The sequence below is a fragment of the Urocitellus parryii genome, chromosome 4 (genome assembly GCF_045843805.1).
Source record: "Urocitellus parryii isolate mUroPar1 chromosome 4, mUroPar1.hap1, whole genome shotgun sequence".
In the NCBI taxonomy this organism is placed as follows: domain Eukaryota; kingdom Metazoa; phylum Chordata; class Mammalia; order Rodentia; family Sciuridae; genus Urocitellus; species Urocitellus parryii.
The window spans coordinates 56,665,046-56,680,578 of NC_135534.1; the positions used below are offsets into that span (position 1 = coordinate 56,665,046).

At 35.3% G+C, this 15,533-nt stretch overlaps 2 protein-coding genes across 2 annotated transcripts; one reads left to right on the top strand and one right to left on the bottom strand.

Moving 5' to 3' along the window:
- Positions 1-484: 484 nt before the first annotated feature.
- On the bottom strand, positions 485-3,600 carry LOC144254425 (olfactory receptor 5P76-like). The gene is made up of 2 exons (XM_077797584.1): positions 3,527-3,600; positions 485-1,452 (listed from the first exon to the last, which is right to left on the bottom strand). The coding sequence occupies exon 2, from the start codon at positions 1,424-1,426 to the stop codon at positions 485-487; it is 942 nt and encodes a 313-aa protein (XP_077653710.1). The 5' UTR covers positions 1,427-1,452; positions 3,527-3,600.
- Positions 3,601-12,921: 9,321 nt separating this feature from the next.
- LOC144254140 (olfactory receptor 10T2-like) lies at positions 12,922-13,887 on the top strand. Its single transcript, XM_077796868.1, has one exon. It carries the CDS (start codon positions 12,922-12,924, stop codon positions 13,885-13,887), a length of 966 nt encoding a protein of 321 aa, XP_077652994.1.
- The last annotated feature ends 1,646 nt before the right edge of the window (positions 13,888-15,533 follow it).

Below are 15,533 nucleotides of genomic sequence, written 5' to 3' on the forward strand. Positions count from 1 at the left end.
GATATGGTCCCACTACCCCTTTGAGGGCATGGCCCCAGTGAGCTAAAGATGTCCCATTTGGCTGCATTCTTAAAGTTTCCGCCACTTCCCAAGAGAACACCAAAAGGACCAAGCCTTCACTACAGGGGCCTTTGCAGGACACTTAACATCCCAACTATAACAGGAGTGATGACTTATTTTTTATGTCAGACAACAATGTTTTGAAAAAATATGAATACAACTTTAAAAGATTTTCAGCAGATTTTGTGAGCCAATTTGTGTTCTAACTTTAAATTTGATTTGATTTTATTAAAGGTAACTCACTATGAGCTACTGACCTACAATGTCATCTGAAAATTGAAATACACAGTATGTTTACTGAAGAGCTCCAGACTGGATAATGACATGTTAATAGATACAGTTCAATCGCAGGCACTCATTTCCTTTTATAATTAAAACTATGGGATATTTTATTATGTCAAGTTGAATAAAATAGAAGGAATAACTAAGAAAATATTTTTCTGCCAAGCTGTCTCTTCAGAGCTGCCTTAATCTCCTGGTTCCTAAGACTGTAGATGAGAGGGTTCAGCATGGGGATCACCACCATGTAGAACACTGACACCACCTTGTTCTGGTCAGTGGAGTAGCTGGACTTGGGCATCACATAAATGAAGGTAATGGTCCCATAGAACAGAGTGACAGCAGTGAGGTGGGAGGTGCAGGTGGAGAAGGCCTTGTGGCGCCCCTCAGTGGAGCTCATCCTCAGGATGGTGATGAGGATGTAGATGTAGGAGATGGCAATGACAAACACTGTGACCACAATGATGGAGCCAGCAGAAAATGAAGGAACAACTGAGGGGACACTGACATCAGAACAGGAGAGCTTAACTAATGGAGCAAAATCGCAGAAAAAATGGTTGACTTGATTTGGTCCACAGAAGAGCAAAGAAAAGAAAGAAATGACAAAGGAGGAAGCATTGAGGAAACCCCCTGTATAAGCCACTACAAATAGCTGGAGACAGACTTGTGTGGACATTTTGGTGGAGTATAGCAGTGGGTTGCAGATTGCCACAAAGCGATCATAGGCCATGGCAGCCAGAAGGAAGCACTCCACTGTCCCAAAGAACACTGCTAAACCAAGCTGGGTGGCACACCCAAGGTAGGAGATGGCATTTCTCTCCACCAGGAAGTTTACAAGCATATTGGGTGTGACAGAAGACGAATAGCCTATGTCAGCAGAAGCTAAATGGCTCAGAAAAAAGTACATGGGGTGATGGAGCTGAGAAGAGACTCTGATGAGGATCGTGCTGAGATTGCCACATATGGTCACCAGGTAGATGCACAGGATGATCTCAAAGAGGAAGATGTGGATGACTGGATCCTCAGTTAAGCCCAACAGAATGAACTCTGTCACTGCAGTGTGGTTCCCATTGACCAGGGAATCCATGGGACAGTAGCTGCTGAAAAATGAACCTGTAAGGAAAACATGACATGAAAGTATTTATAAACATGATGGTTTCATTTTCATTAATTTATATGGGAAGTAAATAAAGATGGTCAAACACCAATAGTTATTTATGTGCAATAAATTACTGACCCTATCAGTAATTTTAAGTTGCTTCTAACAGAAATGCCCCAAAATTCCTTTATATAATCTTTTTTTCATATATTATATAGTTCCCAAAAATACACTTAAAGAAGATTTAAAGCCAAACAAAATACACAACAGTTGAAAATGACAAAAGTGAATGCTGAATATATTAGAAAAAAACATACGTAGAGTTTGAAAGACTTTAATTCTAGAATTCTTAGCTGTATGCTAAGAATTATATATATACATATTTCTTTATATATAGTTATTACATTATTCATATACTATTAATCACTTTTGTTATTTCTAGATTAATTAATAGAGTCTGAAGGATATTATGTAACTTGCACAAAGTTACGTATCAAATCATCAAATCAGAATATGAACTCTAGTAAATATGATTGTCCATTGTTTTAGTAACTATGTAATGATATCATTTAATACTAGTGAGCATGTAGTCCATTATGCCTGGTAATGAATGAACAGGAAGTTCTGTTAAGCCTCCTTGTAATTGAAGTGCAACAGGATTGCCTAGGTTACTAAATACTTCACAATACATACAAGTTAAATATGACCATTTTTTTAAAAGAAGCAATAAGTTTGTTCTTGATAAGTGATACATGAATTTCACATTAGGGTTATAAATGGGGTTGCTTATTATAAACTTTATAAAAAATTTTTTATATATTTGAAGCTGAAAATACTTTTTACTAAGTAGCTTAAAGTATCATAATCACTGTGAAATGGGCATGATTGAGAGTATATAAATATAATATTCTAGTAAATCAAATCACTTCCTACTATAACTGAAATTTTGTAGCATAAAATAATATCATTGTCAACATACTATACATAGTTGAATAAAGTATAGATAAAAAACTTAGGAAGAATCAAGCTAGGGGCCCAGGTTGACCACCTTCTTCAAATTCTCTGACGGTAAATACACCAAGCTTTTTCTAAAGTTTGCCTTGAAACTAAAGCATCCAGATGCTAAACAAAGTATTTATGCAAAGATTTTTTTCTTTAAATTTTTAGATCATCAATGTAAATATTTAAAAATGCCAAAGCATCTGAACATTAGCATTCTGGTAAAGTGCCAAGTTTGCATAGTACTAAAAGACTTATGTGTAAAGAACAAGAAGATAATGCTAAGTGAAGTTAGCCAATCCCCAAAAAACAAATGCCGAATATTTTCTTTGATATATGGAAGCTTATTCATAGTGGGATGGGGGGGCATTAAAGTAATAGACAAACTCTAGATAGGGTAGAGGGGTGGGAGGGGAAGAGAGGGGACATGGGGTAATTAATGATGGTTGAATGTGATGATCATTATTATCCAAAGTACATGTATGAGGACATGAATTGGTGTGAGTATACTATGTATACAACCAGAGATATGAAAAATTGAGGTATATATATTTATATATATAAAATAAGAGTTGTAATGACTTCCACTGTTATAAATAAATAAATAAATAAATAAGTTTGAAGAGGAATTGTTAGCTCAACATTTACTTATTTAGAGTTGGCACCAATGTGTTCTTCCTTGCTTGCTTAAAAACTGATTACTGTCAATTTTTTCTTTAAATTCCTATTTTATAAGGAAAAAACCCAAAGTATTTGCATTATTTTTATTAATATTTGTTTGTTAACAAGACTGAATTTTTTTCTTTGGTTATGGCTCATCAATTTTTAATATATGTATTTTTGCAAATGGAAAAAAAAAAGAACAAGAATATTGGTAACTTGGGCTGTGACTGTTTCTTCCTTCCCCTGAAACCAATGGTGAAAACAGAGAAAATCAGCCAATATTGTCCACTAGCTCATTGCTTAATTATACCTGCTCTCTTTCCACACTACCTTTTGTGAGCACAGATAATTTTAGAGATTAAAGTTATCTCAAATGGTTAATAAAAATCAATGCATCCGATTCATTAACAAAAGTGAAAGTCTTACCTCTTGAAATAAGAACTCATTCATCTTTCAGCAATAGACCAAAAATATAGTGGTTATATAGTTGTCTTTTACTTTTGTTCTCCTCTGGGGATAAATCTCTGAAGACACTAGAGATTCAAACGTGAATTCAAAGGTATCATAGAGTATCATTATTTTCTGTAGTAGATATTGAGAAGTTCAATTAAAAAAAAAAAACAACCAATGCTTCAAGATTCTGTCAATTCTCAAGTGGTCAATTTGTTCATTTGTTTCTATATACCTGCATGATTTCATAATCTTTGTTTAATAATTACTAAAGAGTATAATATGTCTTATTCAAATTGTTTTATTCATAAACATTAGTTACAAGTGAACTGTGATATTTCTGATTAAGAAATACTCAGTGCTAAACTTCAGATATAAAATGCCAACCTTATCTTTGATCATTCAATATGTGTTTATGGATAATTATTGTGTATTGATATCTGTAACACATGCCATTATGTACCTTGGGGAATAGGATGTGAAACTTCAAGGAAAGTTGAATTTTAAGTAATAAATATGTTAAGTCATATACATTCATTGCAGAGCATACGTAAGTAAATAACTGTCTTGAGAGTTATATAAATAAGTACACATTTTTAAAAAGATGTTTGGATGACTTCCAGATAAGAAAGAGTCTCAAAGCACTGCTTCTTGAGTAGTGCCTCGTGGTGTAGCTGGTTCATAGTGAAATGCAAGAATCTTCAACTTGAAGACTTAGTCTCACCCTCATTCTCCTACTAATTCTAATTTAAGAATCTCCCATTTCAACCTCTGAAAACTCTCATTTGAAGAGTGGGTTTACCACAACTTAGATAATAAGAACCAATACACACGTAGAGCTCACTTTATGCTAATAACTATGATAAACATTTTACACTCATTTAATCCTCACAACAAATTGATGAGGTTGATACTTTTATTGTTCTCATTGTTTAAATGAGAGAACTGACACTGAAGAATTCAAACAATCTGTCATACACAGTTCCACCTCACTGTCAGATTCCTGCTTCCAGTACCATCCAGCAAAGTGTCGCTTCCAGGCTCCACTCTTTCTCTCTTTCTCTGAAGCTTATGACCTTCTGGGAGGCCATCAGCCAACTATTGAGTCTCTATGCAAGACTTTCCAGATGTGGAAGCAGCTAAGGTCCCTGAGCACAGCCCCAAGTATTGTAGGCTGGAATGCAATGCATACACATAACCTTAGCTTTCAGATGGACAATTCTAGAAGTCCATCTCTGAGTTTTTACCTTGTCATAGTTGAACCAAGTTGCAGTTGCTCCAGCTATGACTTGGATTAAACAACCAGGAAAATGAACATCAGGAGAACAATAGATCTCTTACTTGCAAAAATGGATAATCTAAAATGCTGAATATCTTGTTAATGTAAAAATCTATTGTAGTCCTTTCCATTCCCTTAAGATACATAAAACTCAGGGTGGGGTGTGGCTCAGAGGTAGAGTGCTTGCCCAGCATGTGTGAGGCACTGGGTTCGATTCTCTGCACCACATAAAAATAAAATAAAGGTATTGTGACCTCCTATAACTAAAAACAAATAAATACATATTTAAAAAATAAATAAAACTCACCAACTAAACAATTTATATTATTGTCTTGTGGTATATTTTTGGAGAAGTATGTCAGATATAACAATGATAACATAAAGGTAGCATGAAAAAAAATAAAAATATAAAGTCTCAGAATCTTTGTTTCATAAAATTACTACACTATCAACTGTACATATGCTGCAAAAATTTAAAAACATAAATTATAATCTTGAGAAAAATCATTTTAAAAGTAATGCAAAGAAATATGACTAAAATACCAGAAGACAAATGAAAATGGAAGTAAAAATTTTTAAATACTCCAAAAGAGGGCAGGAAATGGAAAGAGAAAAATTAAAAGTTTGATCGGGAATATCTATGAATACATATCAATCAATATCACTCTTAATGGTGAAATACTAAATATCTTATATCTTTGTTGGGGTAAAAGGTAATAAAGTCTACCCTTAACACATTTTTATTCAATATTATAGTGGAGGTGTCAGATATTGAATTAAGTTAATTAACAGCAATGTAGAAAAAACACAAAGATTAAACAGAAAAAAAGTAAAACTCTCCAGTTGTACACAGTTGTTTTTGCAGGAAATTCTAAGAAATCTAAAATATATACTAAAACTAAGTTAGTAAGATAACACAATAAAACCATCAAAAATGTCCAAGCAATTTTATTTTTTTTATTATTTTTTTTTTTTTAGTGATGCTGGGGATTGAACTCAAGGCCTTGTGCATGTGAGAGAAGCACTCTACCCACTGAGCTACATCCTCAGCCCCCCAAGCAATTTTATTTTTATGGGCTAATATCAAAACAGAAAATAATTATATTTATAATACAACAAAAACATAAATATTTAGGAATAAATTTACAAACATCTGTGAAAATCCTGCTCACTAATAATTTTAAAGAAAAATTAAAGAAGACCTAATTAAATAGAAAGAGATATACCACATTCATGGAATGGAAATCAATATCATTAAGTTGTCAATGCTTCAAAAATGGATCTATAAATTCAATGCAATGTGATTAATGTTCTAAAGGCACTTTTTGTATAAATTAGCAAGGTAATTCTGTATAGATTGCAAACCAAACAGAATAGTGAGAGCAAGTTTAGAAAACTGACAAGTTTACAGGATTCACATTGCATGACTTCAACACTTACCACAAACTAAATTAATCAAGACAATATGGTATTGGTGAAATCATAGACATACAGATCACAGGAACAGAAAAGACAATCCAAAATACGTCCATGTTTATACCATGTTTATATCTGACGTTTGTTTTGGGACAAATGTAAAGACAATTCAGTGGAGAAAGAGTTTTTAGCATATATTACTTAGACAACTACATATCCATGTGGAAAAAATGAATAACTATTAACTCATACAAAACACAAAAATTGAGTTAAGATATTGCATACATAAATATTAAAGACAAAATTAAAATATTTTTCCATTAAATATATAAGAAAATATAATTTTAGAAATTGCAAAAATAAAAGAAATTAAAATGACATATTATATTTTGTTAAAATGCAAAATGTTGGCTCCTCAAACAAAAAAATGAAAAACTGAAAAGGAAAAGCAAACATTTGCAATATTTATGTGACAATGAGCTTGTATATAGAATCCATAAAGAAATCTTAGAATTGAATAATAAGATAATAAAGAATCCATATTTTTTTAAATGGGGGAAATATTTCAACAGGTGCTTCATAATAGGGTATACACCTGACCAATAACACAATTAGAACTTCAGTAAGTTCTAAATAATTGTTACAGATATTTAATTTGATAAACTGCACCTATTAGCTTTGAGGTTTTGGAACACAGTGGAGCCCATCCAAAGTGCTCCTCCTAATAGACTTCCTTCTTAATGACCATAATTTATTTTTTATTATTTCTTACATACATCACAATAGAGGAGTGCATTACATTCATAATTTTTTGCATTGCAATTCTTAATACACCTTCATGCCACAATTTATCAAATCTCTGTTTGTATATAAGGTATGTTGACAGCAGATTCACATCTTCATACATGAATTTTGTATAGTGATGACCATAATTTCTGTTTTTATTATTACATATTATGCAAGTAACAGCATCTTGGTTGATATGGCATTTGTGTTGAATAATTAATGATTGGCAAAATTTGAGATTAGTTAAGTTCCAAACATCTTTCCAGATGTAAGAAATATGACAACAAGAAAAATGCAGAATTCAGTCAAGAGATATTGTGCTCAATGGAATACCATTTTATCATGAAAAAGATGAAATCCCATCATTTGTGACAACATACATGGTATTATGCAGGCTGTAAAAGGTGTTATGCAGGCAGATAATTGTGTTAAGTGAACTAAGCCAGGCACAGAAAGACAAATACTATAGGATCTCGGACATACACAGATTATAAAAAGTTGGTCCCATGGAAGTTGAGATATGAATTAGTGGTTACAGGATGCAAGAGGGAAAGTGGAAGAGATTTATCAATGGATACTAAGTTATACTTAAATAGGAATAAGAAATTCTGTTGTGATATTGCACTGGAGAGTGACCATATATAATAATAATATAATATGTATTCCAAAAAGCTAGAAAAATGATTTTGAAAGTTTTTACCATAAAGAAACGATGAATGTTGGAGGAGATGGATGTCTCATCTGATTTCAACAATATACGATATACATATGTGTCCAAAAGCCACATGGTACTCCACAAATATGAACAATTACTATGCTCTTATGTATTACTCAAAAATAAATTTAAGAAGTTTTTAAGAATATTTTTTAAAAGATAAAAAGTGTTGACTGGTTTGCCATAAGATGTAAAATTTGAGAACAAATGTTGGATAGAAGACTTGATAATACATTGGGTTGAAGATAAGACAGATGATAAATAATTTGAGGGACAAGATGATGAGAGAAGCAATTAAGAGCCATTTGCAGATGCACAAATGTCACTGTATAATTGTGGATTTGGATAAAAGTGAATATTCTTTGTAGGCAAAGTCTTCTACAGCAGAGTTGCACCAAGAGAAAGCAGTAACAAGATTCATACTGAGTGTTCATTTTCTTCCTACCTACCTTCACTTGTTTCTCCTGGGAATAGTCTCATGACACCTCATTTTTCTGCCCTGTGAATAGAGTATTAGAGAACTGAAGGACTTGGAAATTTTTCAGAATCATAAAATAAAGGTTTTAAGCAGAGAGTAAATATGTCTGCTGGAATCACTTTTATGACAAAATATCTTTATAATAATTCATTTTGAAGAATAAGAACTTATCAAAAAATCCCATTATATGTTAGAGTTTTTAAAGTACATGTGTGGACATTACAATAGAGGATAGAGCCACAGACACAAGACTTCTGGTATCTAAAGCAGTCTCAGGAGAATAGTCTCTAGTGGCCCCAGGACTCTCATTAAAATCTGCATGGTTCCAAGTTCCACCCTAAGGAATGAAGAAGACACTAACTTTAAGTTACAAGAGACTCCAATTTCAGAAGGGACTCAACACAGACATTCAAAGGGGAAAACTGCCTTAAAACTTATCCCTGAGTTATAACATATATGAAATCCAGAAGAGCCACAGAAGGCAACCCCTGAGTTGTGAGACTACACTCTTCCTACAGCTTAGTTACCTCCTAACTTCAAAAGACTGGGAGGTGATTCTCTTTCTTTGCAAGGTGGGAATAAAGGGAGTTTATTTTTTCACTTCTTATAATAGACATTATTCTATGTCTTTGAATAATATAAGGCCTATGAGTGTGATAGAAGGTATTGAAATATCTGTGGAAACAGAACTACCAATTTCTCAGAAAACTGCTTATAAAAATAAATAAGTAGCCAGGCACGGTGGCACACGCCTGTAATCCCAGCAGTTCAGAAGACTGAGACAGGAGGATCACAAATTGAAAACCAGCTTCAGCAATTGCAAGGCGCTATGCAACTCAATGAGACCCTGTCTCTAAATAAAATACAATAGGGCTGAGGATGGGGCTCAGTGGCCGAGTGCATATATACATATATAAAGAAAGAAAGAAAATTGCCTTAGAAAAGAAAGTCAATGGCAATGTTGACTAATAACATAACAGGTCAGAAGTAAAAAGTATCCATTTGGAGAACATCCAGCTATCTTTACTATGTGTCAAAAAGTATTTACTAATACACTTAAGTAAAAATAATGGAAGTATATGTGGAGAATATGGGATTCTGTGTTTTTCCAACAGCCGTTGCACAATTCTTAGTCAAATATCTAAGAATATTTGACTTACATTAACATTAACCGACTTTGACTGTATAATGAAGGATACAACATTTTAAAACTAGTCTGTCTCTTCCCTACCTTATACAGATGTCAAGATATGAAAACAAACTTTTTTGATTTTTTTTTCTTTCTCATCACAGTACAATAGGTTGGGAAACAAGAAGAAATGACAACACTGCAAGGGAGAGTTAGAGAGGCTTCCCAGGGCAAGTGACATCTGAATGATCTTTTCAGTACAGTTAGGTTTTCATCAGACAAAAAAAAAAAAGACAGAATGAACATTTTAAGTAAGACAAACAAGATGTGCAAAGTAGAAGAACGAGGAACTGACTTCCTGAATTTGGAAAAAAACAGACTATTCTCACACACGGGAGGCTGGCAGCAGGAAATGAAGATGGACAGGTGAGACCTTGAACCCATGCTAGAGTAAGTCCACATGTGGAAACTTAAAATCAATTAGCCATGCAAGTGGTTCTCCAGACTCTCAACACTCTGCAGCAAGTATGCTCTGGAGGTGCACCTACTGCCCACGTCACCTTGGCAAATCAAGCACATCTCCAGTTTCATCTCAAACAAGACCATCTTAATAGCATTTATATCTTTGGGCAGCTATGAGGATCTATGAGACAGCATAGCTGAAGCATGCATACAGATTAGAAGTTATTAGCATTTTATGGCATGTGAGCAAAGGGAACTCGAAAGGCATCTATAATGAAGTGATAGAACATAGACTTGATATAGAACAGCTCCTAGACAGGAGGCAAGAGGTGGTACAAAAATCTAAATGAGTAAGATAGCAGAATAGAGGAGACCTTTTGAGCCTAGAAAAAGTGGACAATAAGAGAAACTGAGTTGTCCAATGAATTGAAGCAAGGACCTGGAAAACATGTAAAACTCTGATAGTACAATGAAGGAAGGAAAGGAGACAGGCAGAGAGAACACCATATGCCAAGGAGCAGTCATCTGAAGGATCAGGGCGTATTTGAAAAACAGAGGACATATTGTCCTACTTACACATAGGGCAGGTAGAGGCTAAGCCAGGAGATTTATCTTGCTCTCAGTTTGTGAAATGCACCGAAGCTCACGCTGGGGTATTTGAATTTCCTCCTATCAGCAGTATATAGCCAGGCACTGTTGTTGACAGAGCAAATATATCCTGTATTTAGGAATCCAGCATCTGGTCAGTGTGGTCACATAAAGTGAACCTGTAAGAAAGAGACTTGTGACACACATTGAAGGAGGTGCTCAATTCATCTTATAGGGAGGCTTCAAGGCAGTAGCAGAGGGATTTAAAAAACAGACATAAGGATTCCAGACATCTGGAATTCTGGAAGTGACTTCACGGATGTAAAGATGAGAAAAAGTAAAAAACAGAGCTCATGATAGCTCTTTAATATCTACAAATAGCCCAAATAGAAAACCCAGGAGGAAGAATATGACTGGTTCTGCTTTGAAAATTTTGCACTGAAAATCTGGTGTTGGAGAGATTCCAGAAGAAATTTTAAGTATTTTTTCATAGAGACTGGAATTAGAGGGTGGTTAAAAAAAATAAGTGGTAACCCAAATAATAAGAGTGGAAAAGATATTCCTGTAAAGGTGACTATAATAGACTGGGAACCTTCAGAGGAAAGACTCTTTGTGGAATGGTCTCAAAGAGAAGCTGTGTGAGTCTTGGTTGAAGATTGCTTGAGTAGGCCTGTGGCCCACCTTCAGGTCTTTATGGTAGCTGAGACTTGTGTCTATAATGTTCTCTCCTCTAATCTTTATGTATTGCTTACAGATTGTCATTCACCTCTCATTTAAGTTTATCGCATCCTCAGAGAGGGCTTCCCTGACTGCATAAACAACAATAGTGATACACTCCCATTTGACAGAGGTGCTACATGTCTGGTACTAATGTGTTTCCCATGCAGTTAATCTAATGGCATATCATAGACATTAGTCAATTCATGACATTTGATAGCCAATTAAATACTCCATACCTCACTTTCATCTTTTGTAAATCCAAATGATAATTCCCACTTCACAGACATGTGAGGATTATGTGAGGCAGAGTTGCCTAACCCCAACATGTTTTCTGGCACAATACCAGTACTGAATAGTTGCTAATTAACTTCTACTCTATTCTATAGCCAAAATCATAGAAAACAGCAACTCTTCAAATAACAATATAGTTTCATCTTTTGTCTTCTTTTTCCTTAATCTTTGTAAATCCTATAATTTACAGTGTCTCTTTCTCCCTTCCTCTCTCTCCCCTCCCCAACACCTCCATTTTCCACCCCTGCTTTCTTATTATTTTTCTTTCCCTTCATCTTTGTGCCAGAAGTTAAAATCAAAATTCTTTGGAGATTCATCATATTGGTTTCCTGCCTGTGTCTCCCACATGAACTGATGTTTGATGAATAAATGAAATAGAAATGTGACTTGAAAAATTGATCTAAGGAATTTGAGTTTATTCCTTTCAGGTTTGGAATGCAAAGACCATTTACCAAGCATACTAGCTAGAAAATATCCTGAAGATTCTACCCAAAAATTCAAAAGTTGATCCAGATATCATGACCAGAATATGACATTTTGGAGTTGAGATAGTATTTCCAAATTCATTTGACTCCAAGGTAGCCCATTATATTTTAGGAGGCTGTTTGAAAAGAATTTTGATGAAAATTTCCTAAGAACTTTAAAATCATTGATGTGTTTTAAGAATTTGTTAAGAACTACTAATAGAGTATGTTACAAGCATCAAATATTATCATGGACCGGAACCCAGCAGAAGTAGCAAGTATAGTACATTTATCAGGTCTAGTCATTTTCACAATGGAATCACTCTGGAAGCCACTGGATGGTGGGGTGCTCTGATTTAAACAGAATTGCACTGAGAACAATATCAAAGTTCTTTTAGAAATTTTCACTGATGTCTTCAAAATGTTTAAATATTACACACATCATTTTAAATAACTTAAATGATTGAGTTATTTTATTTGTTCAATCCCAAGTGCCAGTGTACCATTAGATTACAAGAAGTATTTGAAAAACATGGTATCACAAAACCAGTGGATGAAAGCAAAGAGATTTTATTCATATTTTCCCTCTTCCATGCAGATCCTAAATGGAGAAGGGAAGGATCAAGAGGTTGTATGAGTAGAATCCAAGAAGATATTTGGTCCCTCTCTATGGCGTAATAATTCTGTACTAGAATCATCACTTGAGCTTCTGACCTTGATTACAGTTAGGTATATTTAACTCCCTCTTTTCCAGCTCTTTCTTAAGAATTGTCTTACCATAAGCCTGGTATGGTGGCACATGCCTATAGTCGCAGCTACTTGGGAGGCTGAGGCAGGAGGATTGCTTGAGCTCACAAGTTTGAGACCAGACTATGCAACAAAGTGAGACTCCAACCAAAAAGAAAGAGAGAAAATGAGTCTAACACTTGCTCTAGATTAATGTACAGGTGACATCAGTACAGAAGAAGCTTTTTATGAACATCTCAGAGTCTTGACCTCAAGCACATATACACCTATCATGTAAAGCTGCTGTCACCAAGAAGATGGGCAATCACACAGCAATAAACACTTTCCTTCTGTGGGGATTTTCCAGTTTCCCAGACCTGCAGAATCTCCTCTTTGTAGTGATTTTCTCCTCCCATGTGACCATCCTACTTGCAAATGTGTCCATAATGGTGGCCATCAAGCTCAGTCACAACCTCCACACCCCCATGTACTTTTTCCTCTTTGGTCTGTCCTTTTCAGAAACCTGTACCACGATGGTGATCATCCCCCGCATGCTAGTGGACTTGCTCTCAGAGAGCAAGACGATTTCTCTTCCTGAGTGTGCCACACAGATGTTTTTCTTCTTTGGCTTGGGAGGCAATAACTGCTTCATTTTGTCTGCCATGTCCTATGACCGTTACACTGCCATCCACAACCCACTTCATTATCCCGTCCTGATGACAAGAAAGTTCTGCTTCCAGCTCATGATGACTTCTTGTATGGTTGGGTTCTTGGTTTCTCTGTGCATCACCATCATTATATTCAACTTCTCTTTTTGTGACTCTTACACCATCCAGCACTTCTTCTGTGACATCTTACCTGTGGCCAGCCTTGCTTGTGATTACAATTCCTATCATGCAATGGCTATTTTTATGCTTTCTGCCTTCGTGTTGGTGGGCAGCTTCATTTTAATTTTGATATCTTACATCTTCATTTTGTCCACAGTTTTGAAAATGCCTTCTACAAAGGGGAGGTATAAGGCCTTCTCGACTTGTTCCTCTCACCTCACCGTGGTGTCCATTCACTATGGATTTGCTTGTTATATCTACCTGAGACCAAAAAACATCAGCTCCTTCCGTGAAGACATGCTGATGGCCATGACATACACAGTGCTGACACCTCTGCTGAACCCCATCGTCTACAGTCTAAGGAACAAAGAAATGAAGATAGCCCTTAGGAAAGTACTAGGCAGTGGCAATAAGTTTATTTCTCAGATGATAAATAAAAGAGCCCTGAACATTTAAAAGAAAATTACAAAATGTTGATAAATAAAAGTGGATGAAGTGGAATGCATCTAATAAAAACCATAACTTTTGTACAAAGCAACTTAAATATTATCTGATTACCTGATATGTCCTTGCTTTACCATTTTTCTACTACAAACATAACACAATTTTAAAATATTTTCCAACATTATAATACATATGCACATATAAATGTAATAAATATAACAAACATATTTGGAACATAGGACTTTCATAATAGCAGTTGCCTATAGGGAAGGAAGAAAATTATAAAATTGTCTAAAATTTGAATGGCAGTATGTTGATTGGGGATCCAGTTATAGTGGATTTATTCTTTATCAAGTCCCAAATATCCAGATATTTTATTCATTTTAAATATCTTAAATGGTTGAATTATTTTATTCTTATAAAGTATCATTCTTATATTCTCTCATGAAATAACTCAGAGTTAACTTCATTTTATGTTTTATTTTTCTTCTGACTTATTCCCTGGGTAACAGGGCAAAAGACCTGGGATAATTTTCTATTTTTCAGAAATATAAAATGGAATCACCTACATTCAAAACGTATTTGAACAAATTGAATTTTACTCACTTGGTTTGTTTTTATGATAGATGAGAACAAATTCTATTATATGTGTTTCTATAATCACAGTGGTTTTATCAGAATAAAAACAAAATTTTATAGACATCCCAGTGAGTTCTAGAATCAGGAGAAGGATGGCTAAGTAGGAGATACTAGCCTCACCTCCCTTACACACACACACACACACACACACAACAAACAATAAGGAGACAGTTACCACAAATAGCCATAGGAAGGCTCCAGTTCAGTCAAGAGCATAAAGCAACAAAATATAACAAAAATGATAAATAAGAAGGAAGAAAGGGGAAGGGAAGGAAAAAAAAGAAAAAAAATGAGAATAACCCCATAGAAAGGATAGCTGGAGAGACTGGCTTAGTGGATTTGTCTGGAGAGGGATAGAAACAAGGAAGAAGTGTGGGCGCTATCTGAATCGTTCAGTGGTTGTCACCATGGTGCCCAGTGGCCTGCTTGGAGGAGGCTTTCCATAGTCTTTGCTGCTGAAGACATTAATAGTCCCCAGGACAACTGTGAACTCTCCACAGAATTCCCAGGAGAGGACCCTGCAATGTTCATTGGCACTGACCTCCAGCAGCCAGCTCTGCAGAGGACACCTACAGCTTTCACCACTCAAGTAACCAGCCGTCACTGCTGCTATGGACCTCCAGGAGAGGGAGCACTCCTCTACCCCTACCCTCATCAGAATTAGCTACCATTGTACAACCTGGGGTCAAGAGCTGCCACACACTCAACCCTACACTTTTCCCAGATCTGTGTGTACTGCACTTCAGACTCTGTCTCTGTGGCTGCTCTGTGTATACCCATAATCCAAAATCCAGCTCTGTAGTTATTCTCTACATTTAGGTGCCTAGACACAATTGCATGACTATTACACGGTCACTCACCCATCAAACATTCATGCCACCACCACCACTTGGGAGCTTATAAGCCAGACCTTGTGCAGAGTGTACGGTTTCAGCCATGAAACAGATACACTCCACCCAGCTATCACCTTGTACCCCACAAAATCAGTCAGTGAAGTCTGAAAGAGGCAACTGCTCCAT